Source organism: Lithobates pipiens, unplaced genomic scaffold (genome assembly GCF_037356315.1).
Source record: "Lithobates pipiens isolate NorthernLeopardFrog02 unplaced genomic scaffold, aLitPip1_a1.2 Scaffold_1, whole genome shotgun sequence".
Lineage (NCBI taxonomy): Eukaryota > Metazoa > Chordata > Amphibia > Anura > Ranidae > Lithobates > Lithobates pipiens.
In genome coordinates, this window is record NW_027507685.1 from 206839053 (window position 1) to 206865481 (window position 26429).

General features: G+C 45.3%; 2 protein-coding genes across 2 annotated transcripts in view; one reads left to right on the plus strand and one right to left on the minus strand.

Moving 5' to 3' along the window:
- The window catches only part of BCKDHA (branched chain keto acid dehydrogenase E1 subunit alpha), a 36226-nt gene extending 17076 nt beyond the window's left edge, over positions 1-19150 (minus strand). The window contains exons 1-5 of the mRNA XM_077481030.1: positions 18992-19150; positions 7436-7612; positions 3855-3941; positions 2712-2820; positions 2461-2622 (exon numbers count right to left, since the gene is read on the minus strand). Coding sequence (XP_077337156.1) covers positions 2461-2622; positions 2712-2820; positions 3855-3941; positions 7436-7612; positions 18992-19060 — 604 coding nt within the window. The 5' untranslated portion in view covers positions 19061-19150. The remainder of the gene's footprint in view (positions 1-2460; positions 2623-2711; positions 2821-3854; positions 3942-7435; positions 7613-18991) is intronic.
- Positions 19151-19225: 75 nt separating this feature from the next.
- The window catches only part of EXOSC5 (exosome component 5), a 43967-nt gene continuing 36763 nt past the window's right edge, over positions 19226-26429 (plus strand). Inside the window, exon 1 of the mRNA XM_077481043.1 lies at positions 19226-19379. Coding sequence (XP_077337169.1) covers positions 19292-19379 — 88 coding nt within the window. The 5' untranslated portion in view covers positions 19226-19291. The remainder of the gene's footprint in view (positions 19380-26429) is intronic.

Here is a 26429-nt window from a genome sequence, read left to right on the forward strand (position 1 = left end):
TAAAGTCTAATTTATTTTTTCTTTAAAAGTAACAAACATGTTATAATTACCTGCTCTGTGTAGTGTTTTTGCACAGATCAGCCTCGATTTTCTTCTTATCAGGTCCCTCCCTCCTGTCTAGTGTGCCCACAGCAAGCAGTTTACTATGGGGGCAGCCGAGCCACTGCTCTGCATGTCTATTCAACATTCTGCCCCACCCCCTCTCTCTCCTGATTGGCCAACTGGCTTTGATTGACAGCAGTAGGAGCCAATGGTGCCACTGCTTTGTAAACTCCGAGCTCACCAGAACTAGTATTCCCACTGGAAGATTGACCCTCTGTTACTTTTCCAAAGTTTGGGATTTTCTTTTACTTTCACTTTCACTTTCACTGATAATGGTAAGTAAACAGGGCAACGAGAGAGGGTGAATCTCCTTAATGGGGGCACAGACAGCAACAACAGACAAGAGTTCTAATCCATCCCTCTATCAAAAATGAAGAAAAAATAAAATAAAAATGATGTTGCATTTATACTTTAAAGATAAAAAACCTTCTGCCTTTACAACTTTAACCACTTGCCGACTGGGCCATAGCCGAAAGACGGCTAAAGCACGGTCGGCTTATTCTGGGAGGGTGTCCATGGACGTCCTCCCAGAATGTTGCTCTTGCCCAGAAATATCCGCGACCGCCGGGTCCTGAAGACCCGGCTCATCACAGATCACGGTAAATGCCCGCTGGTAGCGGCCGTTTACCAAGTGATCGCCCCGTCATTTGACAGAGCGATCACTTGTAAACAAACCGCCATCATGTCATGACGCCAGTTCCTCCCTCCCCTATCTGTACTGATCTGTACATTGTGCTGGGAGAGATCGTTTGTAGCCGCGATGTGGGCTAGATCTGTAGTGCCCACATCGCTGCTCAGTGCCCGTACTCTGCCAATACTCACCAATAAATTTGAACAGAAATATATTATATTTATTTTTTATCAAATTTTAAGTCTTTTTTGATTTAAAGCGCAAAAAATAAAAAACCCAGCGGTGATTAAATATCACCAAAAGAAAGCTCTATTTGTGTGAAAAAAAGGACAAAAATGTCATATGGGTACAGTGTCGCATTACTGAGTAATTGTCATTCAAAGTGTGAGAGCACCGAAAGCTGAAAATTGGTCTGGTTAGGAAGGGGGTTTAAGTGCCCTGTAGTCAAGTGGTTAAGGAGATTCACCCTCTCTATTTGTCCTGTTTACCATTATCATTGAAAGTGAAAGTAAAAGAAAAACAACAAGTTTTGGGTTGTACCCAAAAAAGTAATAGAGGTGAAATCTTCCAATGGGAACAATAGTTAGGGTGACCTGGGATCCCAAGGGATCTTCTTAATTTGCAAGGATTTCTCTCACTTCCTGTTTGGCTATGAGACAGGAAGTGAAGGGAAATCTCCCCAATGGGAGACAGATGGCAAAAAAAACAAAAAAAACTTGATGGGTTATAACCCTCCCTTGCTCTATTCAAAAATGAAAACAAATGTTTTGCCCATAGTTCTACTTTAATAATTATAAACTGTAATGTTGAACCAGTAAATAAAGGAGTTTCTTCCTGGGCGATAGAACTGCTTGGAGATTTGTTGAATGAATGTTGAATGAACCCCCGCTAGCGGCCAAAAAAGGGTTAAAACCGCCCGCAAAGCACCACTGCTTTGCCGGCGGTATAGCCACGCTGCCCCATTTATTTAAATGGGTAGGAGCGGTGAATACACCATTTCAAAGATGCTGCTAGCAGGACTTTTTTTTATCGTCCTGCTAGCACACCGCTCCAGTGTGAAAGAAGCCGCTTTTTTCAGGCGTTATTTTTAGCGATGTAGCGCCTGAAAAACGTCTTAGTGTGAAAGGAGCCTTAAGGTTTAATCTAATATATGGTTTTGGAAAATCTTAAGGAAAAATGTATGGTCAGCCTAAGCAGCACACCATAGCTTCTCTCAGCCTTGTCCCCAGCTTGTCCTGCCCAGCACCATCTAGCCCTCCATGTTCACACCCACCAGTGAGGCACTTCATATCTGGAAATTATGCCACTAGAAGGAAACAGTTATGCTCACAAGCCGCCTTACCTGTATAAACTTGCGCCCATGTGACATCAATGTTTTTTAAACACCTCCCTGACGCCACCTGGCCCTTTAAGAGCTTCTAGATGCCGTGAGGCAGAGGTGGACATTTGGATCATGTGACCGCTGTGATTGGCTGTCACAGGGGTCACATGACTGGAAAGCTTGCGATCTCAAGTATAAGAACTTGGTAGGCAACTGTACTGGGAGCATGCACTCTCAGCAAGGAAATGTTTACATTTAGGCTGCAAATATGCCTAAGGATGGTGGGATGAGGTGAAAGAAAAGAGGTGGAAACAAACATCTTTTAAACCTTTTACATATATGTATATGGTTTAACTGATTGCAGGAAGTTAATTTAAAGAAAGCCTTTCCTTCCACTTAAATTTACCTTGTGGTATCTGTGTTGCTAATGGAGAAGAGATGGTAACGAAATTCCGTTCTTTACAGCCATAATGTACAGGCATTTGCCGCCCCTTGCCAGGGTCTAAGGCATTAGCATAGCATTGTGCCATGAAGAGCTCCAGAGGATACCCCCTGTACATCAGGACTCCTAGAAACAAACATACAGGAAAACTGGTTACAAGATGAATACACATTATATGTTTTAATTTAATTGCACATTTAGAAATTGTAGCTCACCTGCCTCTCGATACTGTCCAAATACCAAGTCTGTGTCATTAAGAGCTGCTGCGCTGCCCACATGTGTGCCCTCCTCACCATAATTTGTCATGTAGAATGAAATTCTTCCCTGGTACATAAGAAAATTTGATTTCACCAGTACAAGTATTTCTACAACATGGTGACACAGATGGAAGGGAGCTAGCAGACATGGAGCCTGTACCTGTCACTGCAGGGTGACACAGACAGAAACCGGTATGATTAAGCCCCAAAAAGGGTGAAATGCCTCTGAGGAGGAGTTCTCTACAGGTGGAGAACAGGAGCAGAAGCCATCTTTTACCCATTCTATTCACACTCATGCAACAGGGAGTCTGTGTCTGTGTCTGTGTGCAGACTGCCGCCATTTTGTTAGTTATAGACAGAAGGGAGCTATGACACATGGCGGTCTGTCAATCTCACTGGTGGGTGACACAGGAAGAGGACCGCTATGATATATGCAGTCTGTCAGTCTCAATGCAGGGTGACACAGGAAGAGGACAGTTATCAGACATGGAGTCCCTCCCTTCCACTGCAGGATGACACAAACAGAACAGCACTGTGAGACATGGTGGGGGGGGGGGGGGGGGGATTTACTAAAACTGGAGCACTCAGAATCTTGTGCAACTGTGTATGTTAACCAATCAGCTTCTAGTTTCAGCTTGTTTAATTAAGCTTTGACAATAAAACCTGGAAGCTGATTGATTTCTATACAGAACTGCATTCGATTTTGCACTCTACAGTTTTAGTAAATCAACCCCCATTGGAGTCTGTCTCTCCCACTGCAGGATGACAGACAGAAGTGAGCTATGAAACATGGATTCTGTCCCTCTTACAGCAAAGTGACAGAAAGAAAGTAGATATAAGGCAGATATAACACATGGAGTCTACTCTCTCTGTGCAGGGTGAGAGACAGGACAGAGCTATGAAAAATGCAGTCTACCCTTCCCATTGCAAGGTGACACATAACAAAAAGGGATACATGAAGTCTGTTCAGCCCATTGCAGGATCACGTAGAGGGGAACTATAGGGGTTTGTCCCTCCCACTGTGTGGTAACACATACACAAGGCCGCTATAAGGTAGCTATGGTATGGTCTCCACCTAATGCAAGCTAAAGAATTACGTACCTGTCTTTGAGACTCATACAGGATCCTATCCATAGTGTTGAGTAGGGTCATAGTGTGGTAGAACTTAAGTACTTGCTCTTTAGGGATCTGGAAGAAGGAATAAGAACAAACATTGTAACTGGTTACTTATTAAAATGTACTCCTTAAAGAGGAAGTAAACCCTGATGAGTTTACTTCCTCTTTCATTCCCTGCAAAGGTAAAGCATAATGGACTACTATGCATCGCATAGTAGTCCATTATGTGTCACTTACCTGACACAGGAGCCAGCGATGTCACCGCTGTCCCTCTGTAGTCCAGCGCATCCATCTTCTCGGTGGGGTCTCGCTGCTCCGCCGCTGTCATTCGGCAAAGCCGCGATGACGTCACTCCCGCGGATGCGCACGGGAGCCGACACGCGCGGCATCTTCGTCGGTGCCGCGCTCAGGGCGCCTGCGTGCCGCTGTCTACAGCGCATGCGCCGTAGACAGCGGTGCCTGTCTTTCGGCAAACATCTCCTAAACTGTGTAGGTTAGGAAGATATTTCTTGGACCTACAGGTAAGCCTTAATCTAGGCTTACCTGTAGGTCAAAGTGTGTTGTAAGGGTTTACAACCACTTTAAAGTGGTTCTAAAATCTTAAGATGTTTTACCTTAATGCATTCTCTGCATTATAGCGGTAGTAAAGTCAGCTGTAACAAAACTTGCTGACAGGTAGGGTTTATATAACAGAAGGGACTCAGGTCATAAATCTCCCCCCTATCTGTCAGCGAGTAATGTGACATCGCCCTGGCACAGCCAATCAAGCTGCCGAAGGTCGCAAGCCCGGAAGAAAGACCGGGCAAAGATGAAAACTGCCAGGGATGAGGGAGAGCGGCGAGAGTGTGGTGCTGGAGGGCTATGTTTGTAGGCAAGTCTGTCATAATGTACTAGTATACAGTGCATACTAGTACATTATGGCTTAAAGCTGCCGGGGGACCCATTTAAAAAAAAAAAAAAAAATTAAAAAAAAAAAACAGTATAGGCTTTACTACCGCTTTAAGTTAAAAAAACAAAAACTGTGTCTAACCTCCCCCCTTATACTTACCCAAACTCAATCCAGCGCTCTGCACGAGAGCAGTGGCTCTCTCCTCGCAGGGCAGACTGATAGCAGTAAGAGCCAATAGCTCCTACTGCTGTCAATCAAATCCTATGACGGGGGAAGGGGGGGGGGGGGACAGGGCAAAGCGCCACTGTCTGTCTATGGACACAAGCAGCAGGGCTTGGCAATGAGCCTGCACGAGTACCCCCCTAGCAACTGGCTTGCTAGGGGGGGCACTTGAAAGGCAGGAAGAGCCAGGAGCACCAGCGGAGGACCTCAGAAGAGGAGGATCAGGGCTGCTCTGTGCAAAATCATTACACAAAACCAAAATCATTACACAGAGCAGTTAAGTATAACATACCTTTCAAGCTATTTGTGTATGCAACGAACCAGATCTACTAAAAAATAAAGCAGGGCCATAGGCTAGCCATACATGGTTTGAATTTGGTCTATTTCTGCTGAATCAACTGAACCGTGTGGAGAATTTGTGGCTAAACAGTGACTGCATCCAATCAGATCGTTCAGGTATTTAGGATGAACAAGGGGCTGAACAAGAGAAATCTCAGTGTATGGACAGCTGTGAAAACAGAACAAGTTTACCCAGAACTGGAAGATTACACCTTTATTGCTGATTGTAAAAAAATATTTTTTTTAAAAAAGAGACATATTACAGGAGATATCTTTACTAAAATGTATAGCAAGTCTAAAATTGTACAAGTAACAAAGGTGCTTCCTTTTAGACATGAAGAGAAACTATTTTGTGATCAGTAAAGCAATGGGGATCTTGGACATTGGTTCACTATCAGGTGAGTCACATATATGGAACAAACATTTAAGAGAGAAGTATAGCCAATGCTTGTTTGGCCATACGTCTCTGGGGGGGGGGGGGGGGGTCACAGGAGTGCATTAATCTGGCCATACATGAATCAGTTACATAGTTAGGAAGATTGAATAAAGACACCAGTCCATCCAGTTCAACGTGAGTGAGTGTCTACAATTGTCCCTATCCCTGTACATTGCACACTCACATTGGTCCCTACCCTCAAGGAGCCCACAATCCAAGGTCCCCATTCATATACTAGCATGTCTTTGGAGTGTGGGTGGAAACCGGAGTACCTGGAGGAAACTCACACAGGGAGAACATGCAAACTCCAGGCAGGTAGTGTCGTGGTTGGGATTCCAACCAGCGACCCTTCTTACTGCTAGGCGAGAGTGCTAATCACAACACCACTGTGCCGCCCAAGTTATTTTTTAATCCGCCAGCAGGCGGATTAAAAAAAAAGGTCTAAAAAGATTTCACCATCCACACAAGCAATGCGGATTGAGGAATTCTTCCAACTGTGTTATTTTATTATGTAAGTGTGACTCCTCCGCTGTCAGAATGCAGCCGATGGCTGTATCGCTGATCGAAGGAAAACTTTCCAACAAGCTGGTCTGAGAGAAGTCGATAATTAGATTTTGTCAGGAACAGCGATAGATGGATAGAATTTCAGCTGGTCCCTGCGGAATCCGATGAATTTCGATCCATCTATGGCCAGCATTACTTTTGTTCTTTGACCCAGAGTTATATCGTATGCAAATAGGGAATGGGGAACATTGTACCTAAATAAAGTCACTTTACTGTGTTTGGTACATAACACCTCAACCAGTCTTCATTCTCCTGTTATAGGCATTCTCCTGATGAAGACTCATTATGAGTTGGAACACGTTGAGGTGTCGGTACACACTCATATTGAAGCTATTTGCACATGATGGAATGTATACATTGCAATCCTTTTAATTGTGTCAATATTTTAACTTTTAATTGCTAACTAATAAAGAGCTATATCTTTTTAGATCATTTATTTACTTTGTGTGTTTTGTGTGTTAATGTCCTATTCCATGTTTGTATACAATATACAGTTATTTGGGATGATGTACCTTAAATTATATTGGTCGGGTGAATTAAATCAGAGTTTTTAGACCCAGACTTAGCTGATAGCGGGCTATTGATGGGGCAGAGCCACTCCGGGCTCAGGAAGGATCCTGACAATATTGTCAGCATCCACCCAGCTGCCTGTCTGACAAGCTGGCTCCAGATCTCAGCGTGTGGTTAAGAACCAGAGCCAGCGGCACCTAACCTCCCCAGCTTGGTGCGCCAGTGAGCACTGGAAAAGAGAGGTGGGTAGCAGTGACTGACAATTTCTGCTTTCCGCTCAGAGCAGACTGAGAACTGAGCAATCAACAGTCATGTGATCACCCAATTCACCGGCTTAGAGCTGATGTGGGAGAACTACAGCATTACATATAGCTGAGGCATGGAGGGGAGCGTGTAGGTTTTTTTTTTTATTTTTTTTATTTTTTACCATAAGCCCATACTTCTTTAACGCTGCCCTTCTGCATACTTAGTCCATGTCCAAACATGTGAAAAGGGCCAATACAAATGCCTGCTTTGACATAAGTGTACTGAGCTCTTATTCGGAGATGGCAGATCCTCCCTAGTAATAAAAAGTAATCTCATCCAAGCACACAAACTGGCACATACATTGGGGTCTTCACTGGCATTGAGAATCTGCCCCTGTCGGTCCATCACCCGATACACCGGAATCCCAGAGATGACATTGGGTTGAATAAACTCCAGAGAGTCCACAAACACAGCTGAGGCTCCCGGGAACTGCGACTTTTCCTCCAGAGATGTGAATTCACTGAGGGGGCGAGTAGCCTGGGATGACAAAATACAATAAAGATTAAGAATTCAAATGGCTAACAGGAACAACAAGGCAGCTTATTTACCCAATACAGAGACAACCATGAAAAACTGAAGGCCATACATTGCATTATAGTTTATCTATAGCCAAAACTTTCTTTTTTTCTATTTTGAATAGAGCAGGTAATGCACACATGCGGACAGTATGTCTGCATTTCATCCATCCGTTTGTGGATGCAATACAGACATACATGCATCCCTATGGGATAGCGGGTGTCTGCGGATGAACATCCACAGACACCCGCTATTGTCCGCCTCCGCAATTGTCCGATTCTGCAGACGGAGGAAAATCCTATTTTTCTATCCGTCTGCAGAGCGGATCGGATGAACACGGACAGACGGTCCATGCTCATCCGATCCCCATAGAGGAGAGCGGAGAGCTGACAGGGCAGTCCCTGCACAGTGTGCGGAGACCGCCCTGTCCGCAGCCGGCTCAGCGGGGACAACGGAGCGATCCCCGCTGAGCGAGCGGATCATCACGGGGCGGATCATTACTGATCCGTCCCGTGTGAAAGGGGCCTAAGTCGGTGTTTGTTGTGTCCTGTAGGGGACATTTCCCTTCACTTCCTGCCCCAGAGACGAAACAGGAAGTGAGAGGAAATCTCTACAAAGCAAAGGGAATTCCCCACTTAGACAGATGTCACCAGAACTGGTGTCCCCATTGGCAGTGCTCCCTTCCCCTCTTGTTCTTGTAAGAGATGTAAAATTGTGAATTTGCCATAATTTTCTTCCCTGGTGACAAAGATCACCGGGACAAATAGAAAGGGTGAATTTCCCCAACAGATACACAAACAGCAATAAAAACCTAACAGAGGTTCTAAGGCCTCTTTCACATGGGTGTACTACAGTACACATCCGTGCTTAGGTGCCGTGCATCTGCATGGATGTCAAATTGGGAGCAGCGCCTGTCTCTGTGCAACTGCTGCGCCCCAATTGACTTGAATGGGATTGCATGACAGGGATACATGGAAAACACCTCTGCATCCCCCACCCATGCTGGTAAACATGACCCTCACACGGGTGTACCCTGTAGTATGCCCCTGTGAACAAGGCCTAATCCTTCCCTACTCCATCCAAAAATTAAACAAAAGCAACCCCCCTGACCATCTCTATTGCAGAGTTTGCCGATTCTTTCATATAACAAGTGGAGAGACTTATCTGCTCACTCAGCTGTCAAAAGAAAACATCTGGGCAGTCTACCAAGTTTTTAACATGAAGCATTGTAACTAACTCTTATTAGATCAAAGGGATAAACTTCTGTATAAAGAAAAAATCCAGACAGTCTGACAAGTTTTTAACAACCTGTAAATGCAGGAAGTTTAACCACTTAAAATCTAAATCTTTTTCTGACACTTGTGTCAAGTTAAAATCAATATTTTTTGCTAGAAAATTACTTGGAACCCCAAACATTATATATATATATATATATATATATATATATATATATATATATTTTTTTTTTTTTTTTTTTCAATTGCTGCAATAGTTTGTCACTATTTTTGGGGGAAAAAACACTTCAATGAATAAAAAAAAAAAATAATAAAAAAAAATTAACAGTAAAGTTAGCCCAATTTTTTTTGTTTTAAATGTGAAAGATGATGTTACACCGCGAGAATCGTCTAAGTATCTTCTAAGCAAAAAAAATTGCGATTCTCATTTCAGCCAGAATCGTGCAGCTCTACTATGCGCACACTTTAACCACTTGCTGTCCAGGGCATTTTTTTTTTTTTTTTTTTTTTTTTTACACACGTTAAAATCAGCATTTTGTTTTCCTTTCTCAAGAAAATACTTAGAACTCACAAACATTACATATTTTCTGAAAGCAGAGGCCCTGGAGAATAAAATAGAGGCTGTCGCAATTTTTGAAAGTACACAATCTGTGCAGCCGTTTATCAAACACATATTTTCAAGAACAAATACACTAAAATGAATTTTAATGCAGACAAACACAATATGATACCCATTTTTTGAGGTTGCATTGAGTAAATAGATACGAAACATGTCAGGGCTCAAAATTACACGTGCCCGTGAAATGGTGACAAAATACATTACCTAAAATCTAAATTTTAAAGGTGTTGCTTTAAAAGTCTTTACAGGTTATCAGTTTAGAGTTAACTGTGAATTATGGCCCTGGAATAATTCCTCACACACCAATGCTCACAGCGATACCTCCTGCGTGGTGCCACTGCTGTTTACATACGCATGCGGGACTTGTGCGGTGGCGCTTTACATTTTTTTTTTTTTTTAAATACACTTTATTACATTTTTTATTTGTATTAAACTTTATTGCCATCGCAAGGGGGCTAGCAATGGGATAGCTTTGGGCAGTGACAGGTATTCCTTATGGAGACATCAAAGGTCTATTAGACCCTCAATATCTCCCGCTGCCCTCCAAAGCAGCTAATGAAGCACAGGTCATGCTTGATTAGCAGTAGGGGTGTAACTGATCAAAAAACTCATGGATCGGATCGCTCCTCGGATCAGTCACGTTTCGGATCATTTTTCGGATCAGCAAATAATAATTGAATTTGCAAAAACCTGTGAAAATGCCACCACTATATAGTCCCCACTGCAATATACATCTCCCCCACTGTAATATCCACGTCATCTCCCCCAATGTAATATTGGCTGAGCATGGATGGGTATGGCTTGGTATTGGCAGGGCAAGTACTGCAGAGTATTGGCAGGGCAATTACTGCAGAGTATTGGCAGGGCAATTACTGCAGAGTATTGGCAGGGCAATTACTGCAGAGTATTGGCAGGGTATGTATTGCAGAGTATTGGCAGGGTATTGCTGGGATGGCTGTGGCTTCCATCCGATTTCTCCCCTCCACTATACAGAGAGGGGAGAGAGGAACCGGCGTCATCATGACGCTGGTTTGTTTACAGGTGATCGCTTCATCACGGAGCGATCACTCCATCACGGAGCGATCACATTGTAAACGCCAACGGGTGTACCAATATGGCTGCCGTTCCGGAACTAGGCCAAAGCCGCGGCCTTTCCTAAAGCCGAGACCGCGGGGTGACCCGTTCGGATCGCGGATCAGTGCCGATTCATTGCACCCCTAATTAGCAGGCTCCCTGGCTGACAGCTCTGAAACTGCAAGATTCACTAAAGCGGAGCTCTACCCAAAAGGGGAAGAACGGCTTGTCTGCACCCTCCCCCCTCCACTGCCATATTCTGCACTTTTGAGAGGGGGGGGGGGGGAGCGGGTACCTGGTTTTGATAGGTACCCGCTCCCACTTTCAGGTAAGATCGCCCATCTATGACATTTTGGTCCCCTCCTCCTTCCCCCAGCTGCCTTCTGGAACACACGCAGGTCCTACAAGATGACGGGACCATTCAGAAAGAGCAGCTTGACTCGTGCATGTGTAGTAGGAAACCGGCTGTGAAGCCTGAAGGCTTTACTGCTGGGTTTCCCTACCTACAATGCCAGCGCCAACAGCTGAAGCCGACTGATCAGGGGTGCCAACATTGCGGGCTCCCTGGACAGGTAAGTATTCTTATATTAAAAGTCAGCAGCTACAGTATTTGTAGCTGCTAACTTTTAATTATTATTATTTTTTTTTATTTTTTTTTACAGACTAGAGCTCCTCTTCAATCACAGCGGAGATCAGGGAACTGATGTTACTCCATCTCCTCTGTGTAAAGCAATTCCGGTGGAACGAGAAAACCTTGGAACCACCGTGGGCGATCACGGTACTGGTTTTTTAATTTTGTTTTGTTTTACAGCCACCAATCAGTTGTTTAGCAAAAGTGATCTGAGTGGCTCTGCAACAAAAAAAAAAAAAAAAAAAAAGGAACCAAGATAATGGCTGCAGCTAACAGTATGTATATCTACGTATGGAGGTCAGCAAATGGTTAAAGCTGAACTCCAGGAATTATCTCTCTCTATTACATAGTCACATTGGTGCAGCTTGCATACAGTCGATGGAAAGCTTTGGTTGATGGGGGAATCGCTCTATATGTGTTTGGGGGGGGAATCATAGTGATTATTGCTAGCAGCTATAGCCGCTGGCAATAATCACGTGCCGAAATTCCAACATGTTGGTTTTATTTAGTGTATTATGTGCTCTGAGACAGTCATACCCCCAGACACAGTAATAAATAAAGCTTTGTTTTTTTTCTATCAGAGTAAGGGATGATACTTAGATTAAGAGCCAATTCACATTATGTGTGGTGGCAAACAGGATAAAATTGCATCCTATGTGTCCCATTTACATTGCAGTGCACTGTGCTGCATTTTATCATAGAGCACTGGCCCGAATCGCACTGCAATGTCAGACAACACAGCACTGGACACTGTAGTGAATGAAGTGTACGTTTTGTATACTTCAAATAAAGCTCATACAAATCAAAAAAAAAAAAAAAAGGGAGTAGTGTGATGAATTGCACACCACACTGCCCCCTAGTGCAGCCGACAACGCAGAGTGGTGAATTGCTCCTGCCACTCTGTATTGTAGTGTGAATTGGCCCTCATTGAGAAACGTCCTTTGTGGTGGCTGCTCTCTTAAAGGGATTTTTTTTAAAATAACAAACATGTCATACTTACCTCCACTGTGCAGCTCGTTTTGCACAGAGTGGCCCTGGACCTGGTCTTCTGGGCTGTCTCGGCTTCCCCCCGCAAATACTTGTCACGTTCATGCGAGCTCCTTCGCATGGTGAGAAGTACTTGCGGGCGCGCTCCCGTGATACAGCCAGTGGCTATAGCCGCTCACTGTATCACTTCGTCCCTGCCCCCCAGGCATGCCACATCATTGGATGTGATTGACAGCAGCGCGAGTCAATGGCTGCGCTGCTTTCAATCCATCCACTCCAGCCAATCAACGGCCAGGCTGAGCGGCGAAGAGGATGTCGGAGGTGAGCGCGGGACTTTTGAGGGGTCGGGTAAGTAAAACGGGGGGTGGGCTGGGGGAGCCGGCATTGTCTGGTGTTTTTTCACCTTAATGCATTCTATGCTTCCATCCTCTGTCCAACACCCCCAACCACGGTTATTTTTTGGGGGTTAATATAGCTGCTGGACCTATCACAGGCACCGTTCAAGAGTACGACTATGCCCCTTCTCCAGTCACAGAAGCTGCAGTGTAGCTTCCACAAATAAAAAACGCTCTATAAAGGCCTGGTTCACACCTCTGCATTTTTTTAGTGCATTTCAGTATTGAAGCACACTACAGTCCATTTAACATGGTTTCCTATGGGTCACGCATTCCTATGGGTCTGTGCATTTTATGGAATGAGCCAGGGACATCTTCTGTTTTTTGGTTGCATAAATTTCAATGCACCTGGAGTGTGCAAACTGCATAGGTATGAACCAGGCCTGAATGGAGGAAGGGCAGATGCATGAAAGGTCCATTCATAGAGCGCTTTTTGTTTATTGATGGAAGCTATAGTGCAACTTCTGTGAATGGAGGAGGGGTGAGATCCAACTTCCTGTTAGAGAGTGGCTACATTTATTCTTCATGTTCCCACTATATGTATAAAAGTAGCCACCCATTTCTTGCTCACTACCGAAATAGACCATGGGATGGGATGTGTAGTGTATAGAGCAGTGTACAGGACCGCAACAAATATGCACTACTTGTTCCAAAACAAGTGAAGGGGAAAAGGGAGAGGTTCAGGAGCTCACAGAGGATGTTACAAGGAGGCAGAAAAACAGAGTAAGGGACAAATAAATGAAAAGTAGATTACAGGGACATTAAGTAGTGAATGGGTTATTATTGGGGAATAATCATATTGTTAAGTGTCACTTTAACCACTTCCCGCCTGCCAGCCGTCATATGACGACCTTCATATGTGGGGGTATATCAATGATACCTGCAGCTACAGGCATCATTCAGATATTGTCTTTTTCAGCCGGAAATTCCCCTACACCATAAGACCCCTTTCACACTGGGGCATTTTTCAGTCGTTTTTCAAGCGCTTTAGCGTTAAAAAAAAAGCGCTTGAAAGAAGCCTCATTTGCAATCACAATGTGAAAGCCCAAGTGCTTTAAGAGCCCTTTCACAATGTCAGCGCTAGAAAAACACTTGTAAAGCACCGCCTAAACTAGCAACACTTTACCAGTGGTTTTCGAGGGCTATTGGGGCGCTTTTAACCCCTGCTAGTGGCCAGATAAAGGGTTAAAAGCGCCCACAAAACGCTGCTGCCAAAAGCATTTTTCAGGCGTTTTTCAGGCGCTTCCCATTGATTTCAGTGGGAAGGGGCGCTTTAGGAGCGGTATATTCACCGCTCCAAAAGCACATGCAAAGAAGCTGCTTGCAGGACCATTTTTGACGCCCTGCCAGCACAGCGCCTCAGTGTGAAAGCACTCGGGCTTTTACATTGGGATTGCAGTTGCGGCTTCTTTCAAGCGCTTTACAGACGCTTTTTTTAATGCTAAAGCGCCTGAAAAATGCCCCAGTGTGAAAGGGGTCTAAGAACAATCATAATGGCTGGTCAGCCGCTTGATCCTTCTTACGGGCAGCGAGAGGGGATGCTTCCCCCCTTCCCGCCACCCTCCGGTGCTTCTACTGACTCACTGCTTCCATTGGGGAGTCAGAGAACAGATCCCCCGACCCCGGATGTTTACCATAGAGTCTCTATGATCGTTCGGAGGGCAGGCGTGATGTTATTAAGCCACGCCTGGCCTCTGCATTCAATCAAATGACGCCACCTCGGCTGGAAAGCAGAGATCGTTTTTTTATTTTTATTTTATTTCAGGCTTCCCAGCCTAGAGCTGAGATGTGGGGTCTTATTGACCCCATATATCACTGTAAAGAGGGCCGATCATGCCATATTCCTATTACAAGGGATAATTACATTCCTTGTATTAGGAATGAAAGTGGTCATTTTTTTTTTTAAAGTGTCAAACTAAAAAATTTCAAGTAAAATGAATTAAAAAAAAAAAAAAATTCTTAAAGCGCCCCTGTCCCAGTGCACGCAGAAGTGAACGCATACTTAAGTCCCGCCCACATATGAAAACAGTGTCCAAACCACACATGAGGTGTCGCCGCTATCAGTAGAACGAGAGCAATAATTCTAACCCTAGACCTCCTCTGTAACTCAAAACATGTAACCATTAAAAAAACATTTAAAAGCGTTGCATATGGGGATTTTCAAGTACTGAAGTTTGGCGCCGTTCCATGAGCGTGCGCAATTTTGAAGCTTGACATGTTGGATATCTATTTACTCTGCATAACTTCATCTTTCACATTGTGTAAAAAAATTGTGCTAACTTCATGGTTTTTATTTATTTTTATTTTTTTAAGCATGTTTTTTCCAAAAAAATAAAAAATGCGTTTGAAAAATTGCTGCGCAAATACCGTGCGTGATAAAAAGAATGACCGCCATTGTATTCGCTAGGGTCTCTCCTAAAAAAAAAAAACATATATAATGTTTGGGGGTTCTATGTTATTTTCTAGCAAAAAATATATGATTTTTACATGTAGGAGAGAAATGTCAGAATTGACCTGGGTGGCAAGTGGTTAAGCACCATAGAGCTCTGATTTTCTGATCAGTGATGATGTATCGTGGCCAATGAAGCAGAACATCTACAGGAAGACATGAAACAAAATCACACACTGACAGGTGCAGAATTGTTAGATCTTCTTTATTCCTGTACAAGATCCATCTATGAACTTCTATGGGAAGTGAATATAAAGGGTGACACTGTGTATGTGTACAGCTGTCAGCGTCCCGATAACAGGAAGGTCAGTTACTGCTAGAGGAGGCTCGCCTGCAACGTGAGTGCTGATTGGCTGACTCCCTAGGGGCGTAGGGAAGGCCGGTGTGACCGGTTCTGCCTCCTAGATAACAGAACAATGCTGCTTGTTGTGGCCTGGAGCATAGGAGACGACTCGTCTACATACACAGCACATGCATTGGGTTAGAAATGAAAATTCTAGTGAATGCATGAGAAGTCATTTTATTTTATGTTAGTTATTTACATTCTGAAAGGGGAATAATTATTTGCAGCTTCCCCAGCAGCTTTATAGATATGAATACTGACTTTAGCAGAGACCGGCTGAGATACGAATGTATGGGCAGGCTGAATGTACTTGTGTTAATCCCTGCTGTGTGCTGCACTTTAGTGTACAGGGGTTTGGGGTGTACATTACTGCCTGCTGGATGCAGTGGTGAGATAATTTTGCCACAAAGGATCACAACCGTTGCATCTTAGACAGAGCAGTTGGGGGTGGTAAAAACGCAGCTCAGCTCAACAATTAGGGGGGGGGGATTTACTAAAACTGGAGAGTGCAAAATCTGGTGCAGGTCTGCATAGAAATCAATCAGCTTCCAGGTTTTATTGTCAAAGCTTATGCCGGCCATACACGGTTCGAATTTCGAAAGAATTTTCTTTCGAAAATCGTATCTAAGAAATTTCGTATGAATTTCACACCTTTAGTGGGGCTGCAGCAACAGACGATTTTTTGAAAAACAAACGATTTTCTAATCAATGATGGGAGAATTGAGCGAGAAATGTAATAAGAAAATAAGATTTACGGAGAGAAAAGAAGATTCTCGGGCACGAAAATTCTTTTCTGTAGCAACGCGAGGTGAAATTGAAGGCTTGGTTGGCCGAATTTCAAAAATCGATGGTGGTATCATCGGATCACAAAAAAAAAACGAATTTTCTGATTTTGAAAAGAAAATTTGTTTGAAATTCGACCATGTATGGCCTGCATTAATTGAGGCTGGGTTCACACCGCTGCGGCAGCGAGAACCGGATGTGATTCGCACCGCACTGCAGTGCAAATCACATCCGATCTCTGTGCGATGCGAGTTCAGCCATACAGATAGTATGGCTGAATTCGCATCGCACCCGCCGCAAACTCGCACAGGACCCTTTTTTTGGTCCGCAGCAGAATCGGATTGCATGGGTGTTCACACCATGCGATCCGATTCCTGTCCGAGTTTGCAGATCGCACTGCGATATGCGAACTGATCTGGGGGTGTCATTAACATTTCACTGACACTCCTAGCAGTCCGCATAGGACAGTGTGAACGGCCGGCGGGAGGCATGCGATGCGGGAAAACGTTGCGGATTCGCGGCGTTCCCGCATCGCTTCGGTGTGAACCCAGCCTGAACAAGCTGACGTTGATTGGCTACCATGCACAGCTGCACCACATTTTGCACTCACTAGTTTTAGTAAATTAACCCCCAACTGCAAGTGTAAACCAGTCCTTACAGGCAGTCCCAGTTTGGGACTGCTGTAGTAATGTACCACAATGATGGCCGCTGTCCCCCAGGTGCTGTGACTAGTGGCTGCCCCACTGCACACTGATCACAGGGGGTCACTTGGTCAGCTTGGCACTGCAGCCATTCCCAGAACACCTTGCATTTTTCTCAATGAATGCAGAACATTTTCTGATTGGATGAGGTGAAGACCATGACACCACCACCCCCATCTTGCCCAATTAGGAGGACCCTTTGGCTCGGTTCACACTGCCATGACTTGGGATCCGACTTGTGAGACCCCAAGTCGCATTACATGTGAAATCCAATGTTAGTCAATGAGATCTGTCATAATTAACACTACTGAAGTCGTTTCGACTTTAGAAAAGGTTCCTGTACTAATTCAAGGAGACTCCTATCTGACTTGTGCCCATAGGCTTTAATGGAAGTCGTCTCCAAATCTGATCCTCATCTATATTGATGCGATTTGGATCTGACATTACGGGAAGATTACCAAGGCAGTGCATGGCATCTTCCTGTATGCTGTTATCTCTGCATACCTGCACAAGACAAAGTCGCTTCAAAGTAGTACTCAAATCACACCATAGGTCACAGATGTGCGAGCCGAGCCTTTATGTTCATTGACAATGAACCTGTCAAAGTGGGCATCCAATCATAGGCAGTGAAGACATCCCCCTCCCTGTAGATGCATGTATACCTACCTCTTGCATATATGCCGCTGCAGGGAATGCCTACGATTGACTGTCCACTTTGACAGCTTCTTGGCAGGATAGCTCAGGTGGGGTTTGGACTTGTGTTCAAAAATGTCTGTGCTCATCCCTATTCTCAATGAACATACAGGATTCTCTAATTGGATGAGGTGGGGGTGATGATGTCACAGTCTCCACCTTGTCCAATCAGAGAATGTTTTGCATTCACTGAAAAAGATACAAGGCGTTCTGTGAACAGAGGTTGCACTAAGGGGAAGCTGACAATCGTTGTAGTAGTTGGCATTATTACAATGGTTGTGACCATCTTCCAGTGACACCAGGGGGGTGATGCAGTGTTGGTGCTACTATGGTGATTCCTGCCACATAGTGATGCCAGGGGGTGGCTGGCTTGGTGTGGTGTGGTGGGGCCCAGAGGACAGCGTTGGCATTACTACGGTGATTCTTGCCACGTAGTGAACCCCCGAGGGTGGCTGGCTTGGTAAGGGGGGCCCAGATGACAGCGTTGGCTCTACTACGGTTATTCTTGCCACATAGTGATCCCAGGGGGTGGCTGGCTGGCTTGGTGCGGGGGGGCCCAGAGTACAGTGCTGGCGCTACTACAGTGATTCTTGCCACATAGTGACCGCCGGGGGGTGGCTGGCTTGGTGCAAAGGGCCCAGATGACAGCGTTGGCGCTACTACGGTGATTCTTGCCACATAGTGACCCCAGGGGGTGGCTGGCTTGGTGCAGGGGGCCCAGAGGAGAGCGTTGGTGATACTATGGTGATCCCTGCCACAGTCACCCCGGGGGGTGGCTGGCTTGGTGCGGGGGGCCCAGAGTACAGTGCTGGCGCTACTACAGTGATTCTTGCCCCATAGTGACCCCAGGGGGTGGCTGGCTTGGTGCAGGGGGCCCAGAGGAGAGCGTTGGTGATACTATGGTGATCCCTGCCACAGTCACCCCGGGGGGTGGCTGGCTTGGTGCGGGGGGCCCAGAGTACAGTGCTGGCGCTACTACAGTGATTCTTGCCCCATAGTGACCCCAGAGGGGTGGCTGGCTTGGTGCGGGGGGGCCCAGAGGAGAGCGTTGGTGATACTATGGTGATCCCTGCCACAGTCACCATGGGGGGTGGCTGGCTTGGTGTGGGGGTCCGGAGGAAAGCGTTGGCGATACTATAGCGATTTCTGTTGCACAGTGTCCAGGGGAAGGTCGCTTGATCAGCACAGGACCATCACAGTTGTTGCACCGACTACTACAACCTCTGTCACCTTTCCCTCAGATATATGGAATCTACACACTTATACCGTGCCAAGCTGGCCCACTGCCCCCATACAATACACTCCACAGCTGGAGGGGGCTGTACAGGAGGCTGGATGGTGTATGGTCTCCCCTACATACAGACCCCTCCAATGTCTTCATTCTATACACCCCCCACCCCTATATACAGCCCATACTCAGCCCCTCTCACCTGCCTGCCCACCATCCCCCTCCATCCAGCCGGAGCCCGGATCCTCAGCAGTGCCCTCAGCGCCGCCATCTTTCCTCAGACTGCCCTTGACCTGCCCGAGCTCATTTAGGACCCCGACTCCACACAGACATTTTTTGTTCCGAGCTCAGCATACAGGGCACCCCCCACCCACCCCGTCTTACACATCTAGGTGCTCACAGCGACTAGGGATTTCACTATTCCGCCGATCAGGCAGGACAGGGGCAGACCGGGGCGGGACGAGGACCCCGGAAGTGCTCCGCACGTGTAGTCAGGAGAAGGATGGAAGCGGCAGAATCGAGTTTGCGGGAGATTGGCTGTGAGCAGAACCTGCTGAGCCGGCCGGATGGCTCCGCTAACTTCATGCAGGGTAATGGCTTGTGAGAGGGAGGAGGGGAGTGAGCGTGGTGTCCCCACTGACCGGATCCCAGCAGGGAGGACCAAAACTCCCCGGTTCCCCATCCATACCTGGGCTTACAACGTAGATCTGTAGAAACCAGTAACTAAATTGTCATTTAACGTTTTGTTTAAGTCCGCTTCCCAACAAACATTGAAGGCTGTAGAGTTTGTTTTCTTTAGAAAAAAGCCCCAGCCTGAGTAGAAAAGCCCACCTTCTCCCAGCATGCTGCAAAGTAGGACCTGTAGGCTCTGTGTGGAAGCAGTGGTCTCTCTGCAGAGGTTTGACATACCTTCACATACCGTTCACACTGCAGCGTGTGAGGTGACAATGCATTTGCATGCTGTGTTGTGTTTTAAGCTCCATCCATGCCTGATCATAGGGAGAATCGCCGCGTTTCCAAATTGCTGCAAAACGCAGGGCGTGTTTGCAATGCTATTACTTCTAATGGCACCCCAATCGTGCTGCAATTTTTCCGTATGGCAAATCGCAAAGCTGTTGCCAAAAACAAGCTTATATTCCTTTTTGAGTGACAAGCATTGCGATTGCAGCAATCAAGGAAAAATCACGGCGGGATTCTGGCCGTTAAGAAGTAGTGGCATTGCAAACAGGTCCCATATTTTTCAGCGTTTTGAACTCGCGGGCAGAATCGTGGCAGATCCTGATCGTGGCGATTCTGCATGCCATCAAGTGTCAACAGTGCATGAAGGTCTTGTTTACACAGGTGTACTGAAAGCAGTATCAACTGCTTGCTCTCCAGCCAAAATATATTTACTGCAGCAGGGCAGCATGGGTCACATATAGGGATGAGCTCAGGCGTGTTCGCATGGTCCACGTACAGAGCCTGCCAGGAAGTCGGCGCTGCGCTAATCACAGGCAGTGAGACATTGCCCAATCTCTGCAGCCGTGCATTGGGACAATGTCTCACTGCTTGTGATTAGCGTTGCGGCAACTTTATGGCGGGCTCTGCAGGTGGACCATGCGAACACGCCTGAGCTCATCCTTAGTCACATACATGTACAGCTTAAAGTGTTTATTAAACCCCCCCCCCCCCAAAAAAAAATATACAGATCCTGGTCCCTTAACCACCTCAATACCAGGCACTTGCAACTTCCTGCCCGGGTCATTTTTCAGCTTTCAGAGCAGTCACGCTTTTAATGACAATTGCGCGGTCATGCTACACTGTAACCATGTGAATTTTTTATTGTTTTCTTCACACAAATAGAGCTTTCTTTTGGTGGTATTTAATCGCTCCTGGATTTTTTAGTTATTTTTTCCTAAAAAAAATAAATAAAATTTGAAAAAAAAAAAAGTTTTTTTCTTTGTTTCTCTCAGTAAATTTTGAATTTTGTAAATAAGTAATTTGTCTCCTTCACTGATGAGGTGGCACTGATTAGATGACACTGGTGGGCACAGGCTGCACTGATGAGCAGAAGTGATGAGCAGCACTGACTAGCATCACTAATGGCCACTGATTGCTGGCAGTTGTGGGCACAGAGTTCTGACACTGGTGTGCACTTAATTGTAATCAGGGCACTGATGATCAGTGGCCTGATTACATCCCTAGCTGTCCCCTGTGATGAGACGACGCTGATCCACTCTGTCAGTGTGAGGTGAGGATCGCCAATTATCGGCATCTCTATGTTTACATGTGACCCGCTGTGAACCCCTCCCTAAACCTGGCACTTCCTGTATCCACTCTCTATACTGACCACAAAAATCAGGGCTCCTCAGCTCTCACCTCAGTATGTCCCTGCATCATACGTATATGTGCCCTCTGCTTTGCTCTCTTGCCCCTCCTTCCTGCCTGTCATCTCCCTCTCTGTCCCTGCCCTTGCGCTGCTATTCTACCCCTCTATTAGAGGCTGGTATAGCACACTATGTAAGTTGTTTTCATAAACAAGTCGTCGAAATACCAAATTTGAGCTATCTTCGGTCATGTGACTCGCGGCCACTTCACAGCTACGAGACCGAGCTTCTGCGGAGGAGACGAGCGGTCACGTGATCTCCCCGGCTGACGTCAGCAGAAGACATCAATCAGAGCGGTAAAGCAGCCGCAAGTCACATGATTGGCCTGAAGACAGCTCAAATTCTGTATTTACACTGTTAATTTTTGAAAACTACTTACATAGTGTGCTATGCCAGCCTCTAATATAGGGGCTGGCATAGTCTTATTTAAGACAAACAAACAAAAGGGTTAACAAACCCTTTATTGGCACGCCCCTCCCACGACCGCTGTGTCCAGCAAACACCCCCTCGCTGCATACTCATCCCCCTCTGAACAGTGATCCACCGTGGATCTCTCTTCAGACGGCTACTGATATTGTAAATGAGCACCACTACCATTACACGTTGGTCTGAGAAAAAAAAGTCCATCCCTCTTCTTAAATTTTCCTCATCCCTACATTTGAACACAATTTGACCCCACTAGTACACTGATAACCAGGGCACTGATCATCAGTGCAGTCCCAGGAGTGCCCACCAGTTCCTCCTTAACCACCTCAATATAGTGCACTTACACCCCCTTCCTGGCCAGACCAATTTTCAGTTTTCAGTGCTCTCGCAGTTTCAATGACAATTACTCAGTCACACAATACCGTGCCCATATGAAACTTGTGTCCTTTTTTTCACATAAATAGAGCTTTCTTTTGGTGGTATTTAATCACTAGTGATTTTTTTTTTAAAAAATGTGATTATAAATTTAAAAAAAATGTAAATTTTGTGAAAAAAATGCCTTTTTCTTTGTTTCTGTCATAAAATTTTGCTAATTAGTAATTTTTCTTCATACATTTTGGCCAAAATTTATACTGCTACATATCTTTTGTAAACATAACTGAAATTTGTGTATATTATTTGGTCTTTGTGAAAGAGTCTACGAACTATGGTGCCAGTCATTGAAAATTGATCACATCTGATCAGGCCTTCAGTACATCAGGTGTATCTCATTTCTTGAGACACTAACAAGTCAGGAAAGTACAAATACCCCCCAAATGACCCCCCCTTTTTTTTTTAGTTGTCGTTTTTCCCCACAATTCTTTGCAAAATTTCAGATTTTTTTTTTTTATTTATTTATTTTACAAAATTGTCATATCAGGTTATTTCTCACACAGCATATGCATACAACAAATTACACCCCAAAATACATTCTGCTACTCTTCCAGAGTATTGTGACACCACATGTGTGAGACTTTTACACAGCCGAACCACATACAGAGCACCAACGAGCACCTTCAGGCGTTCTACGAGCATAAATGACATCTCATTTGTCAACCACCTATTACACTTTTGAAGGCCCTGGAGCACCAGGACAAGTGAATTGCTTGCCAAAATTGGGTCATTTTGTGGGCAAACACCCCAACGTATAATCTGAGGCATAATTAGTCTTTTGAATGGTTCATTTTTTTCCCAGAAGTTTTTTTACACAAAGTTGTTCATTTATAAGATACTTGTAACACATAGCATGTATATAGCAAAAATGACACCCCAAAATACATTCTGCTACTCTTCCCGAGTATGGCAAAACCACATGTGAGACTTTTACACAGCCTGTCCACATGCAGAGGACCAACATTGAAGTAGTACCTTCAGGCTTTCTAGGAGCATAAATTACACATCTCATTCCTACCATCACACTTTTGATGGTCCTGGAGCACCAGGACAGTGGAATTACCCACAAAATGACCCCATTTTGGAAAGCAAACACCCCAATGTATATTCTATGGGGCATGGGCTGCAAATAGGTACTCGGGTACTCTGATGGGCTGGTGACTGTTATTCGGGTACTCTGAAGGGCGGTGACAGGTACTCGGATGGACTGTAAGGGGTACTTTGATGGACTGTGACAGGTACTTTGATGGGTGGGGACAGGTCCTCTTTATTGGGTGGGGGCAATCGGTGTGTGTTAGGTTGAACTGGATGGACTGGTGTCTTTATTCAACCTAAGTGAGTGTCTACAATTGTCCCTATCCCTGTACATTGCACACTCACATCGTTCCTTACCCTCAAGTAGCCCACAATCCAAGGTCCCCATTCATATATTAAGGCCAATTTTTTTGGACAGAAGCCAATTAGCCTACCTGCATGTCTTTGGAGTGTGGGAGGAAACCGGAGTACACGGAGGAAACCCATGCAGGCACAGGGAGAACATGCAAACTCCAGGCAGGTAGTGTCGTGGTTGGGATGCGAACCAGCGACCCTTTTTACTGCTAGACAAGAGTACTAACCACTACACCACTGTGCCACCCTTAGTTAGTGTACACTGTAGGTGGGAATGAGATGTTACCGCAATCTTCTTCTCACACACGATCAGTGTGTGAGGAGGAGAACCCGGTAACAGCTAGTTACCGCAGTTTGTTGACATTTAAAAGTAAACAACCATGCCCAATGGCTGTTCACCCCCCTCCGTGGCGAACAGTGTCTCCGTGACATGCCGCCATCGAAGGAACAGGGATGCGCGCACAATCCCTGTTTAAATGGGAGGACGTCATATGACGCCCTCCAGAAACGAGAACTGTGTCGTCTGGCCGTCATATGACAGCCGGTGGTCTGCAAGCAGTTAAGAGAAAAATTTCCTGTTTGCAAAATCTTATAACAAACTATGAAAAAGTTTAGTTTTTCTTTTTCAAAAATGTTGGTCTTTGTTTAGCAACAAAAACAAAGTGGTGATTAAATATCACCAAATTTTTTGTTTGAAAATTATGATAAAAAGTTGGGTACAGTTTTGCATTTTGTGCCATTGTCATTCAAAGTGCAACAGCACTGAAAGCTGAAATGTGGCCTGAGTAGGAAGGGGTAAAAGTGCCCAATAGGCAAGCGGTTAATGGCATGCCGCTGTCCAGCCAACACCCCCTCATTGCCTACTCATGATCCTCTAAATGGTGATCCACCATGGATCTCTCTTCAGTGGGCTACTGCTAGTGTAAATAAGCACTTACAGTTAAAAATTTGTTTGAAAAAAAAAAAATTCCATCCTGCTCCTTAAAATGTTCTCATCGCTAGATTTGACCCCACTAACCATTAGCAAGTTGAATAAATTTTCCTCAAAACATTTCTTTTTAAATGAAATTCTACTAGGCTCAGCAAGGGGTGGGACGTCTGCAAGGATCACTACTTTCGCTCGAAGAACATGGATTCCACTTTGTAGCTGCTGGAAAGAGACAGGCTCTTCTTAGGCCACGGCAGCTTTAGAAATTAAACAAACTGTAAGACATTGAACACCTTTTCTTTTGATGCACCTGGAAATGTATTTTGCAGATTTTAACCACTTGCCTACTGGGCACTTTCACCCCCTTGCTACCCAGGTCAATTTTCAGCTTTCAGCGCATTCACACTTTGAATGACAATTGCGCGGTCATGCAACACTGTACCAATATGACATTTTTATCATTTTTCCACACACATGGAGCTTTCTTTTGGTGGTATAAATTTTGAAAAAAAAAAAAAAGAAAACTTTTCTCATAGTTTGTTATAAAATTTTGCATATGGGTAATTTCTCGTGCAAATGAGGTGAAACAAATGTCAATGTAAACAAAAAATCAATTCCACAGTAGCGCACTAATTAATCTACAAATCTCTGATCAACATAATTCATACATAATGAAGTGTCCATATGGCATATCATATTATTTTATAATATATATATATCTATATCAACATATGCAAATCAATATGGTAATACAGTTCAACTTAAAGTGGTTGTAAACCCTTAGGCTGCATGCACACGGATGTTTTAAAAAACAGGCTGTAAATCTAATACAGACGCCAGGAAAAAAGCAGCGTTAAAAAAAATTTCCCGCATTTTGCATTGAATTCAATGCACGTTAAGCCACGCTGGCTTTCAGACGCGTTTCTTTGTCTCCATTGAAAATCAGTGGTTCCCTATGGGAGCCTGTTGATTTGAATAGAGGTCATACCAGAAGTCGGATCAAGATGATGCGACTTGCGGTGTGACTTGTGTGCTGAGAATCTTAAAGGATAACCCCACGAAAATTGTAAATTTTTTGCGTGAGGCCCCCCCCCCCCAAGACGATACCAAACCCTTCTGTCTGGTATGGATCTTAAGGGGAACCCCCCACACCGAAAAAAAACACGTGGGGGTCCCCCCAAAATCCAGACCAGACCCTTATCCCAGCTCGCAGCTCGGCCGGTCAGGAAAGAGGGTAGGGACGATCGAGTGCCCCCCTCTCCTGAACCGTACCAGGCCGCATGCCCTCAACATGGGGTTGGGAGTGCTTTGGGGAAGCACCTTGTTCCCATGTTGATGAGGACAAGGGCCTCTTCCCGACAACCCTGGCCATTGGTTGTCGGGGTCTGCGGGCGGGGGGGGCTTATCGGAATCTGGGAATTTAATAAGGGGGCCCCCAGATCCCGACCCCCCCACCCTATGTGAATGAGTAAGGAGTACATACCCATTCACCTGGGAGAAAAGTGTCAAGCAAGCAAAAACACACTACACAGGTTTTTAAAGTAATTTATTAGGCAGCTCCGGGGGTCTTCTTCTTCCGACTTCTCTGGCCTCTACTTCTGTTCTCCAGTGCCTTCTCTCCGCTATGTTCTTCCAGCTCTTTTGCTAGCGTTGGCCCGGTCTTCACCGCCGCCGCTGTCGTCATTCTCTTCTCTCTTCCGATGTTGACACAATGCTTTCTCCTGCTGTAATGCAGTGTACGCGGTGCGCAACGATTTATATAGGCATGGGGCGTGGTAACCGGGTGATGTGACCCTTCCCCCTTATGACAGAGTCCCATCATGCCCTGGGCTATGACATCATAAGGGGGCGCGGGGCCACCGGGTGACATCACCCGGTGACCATGCCTATATAAATCGTTGCGCACCGTGTATACTGCATTACAGCAGGAGATAGAAGACAGCGGCGGCAGAGAAGACCGGGCTAGCGCTAGCAAAAGAGCTGGAATAAGATAGCGGAGGAACCCGGCAGAAGACACTGGAGAGTGGAAGAAGTCGGAAGAGCCCCCCCGAAGTCGGAAGAAGTGTGTGGTTTTTGTTTTTTTGTTTTGTTTTTTATTG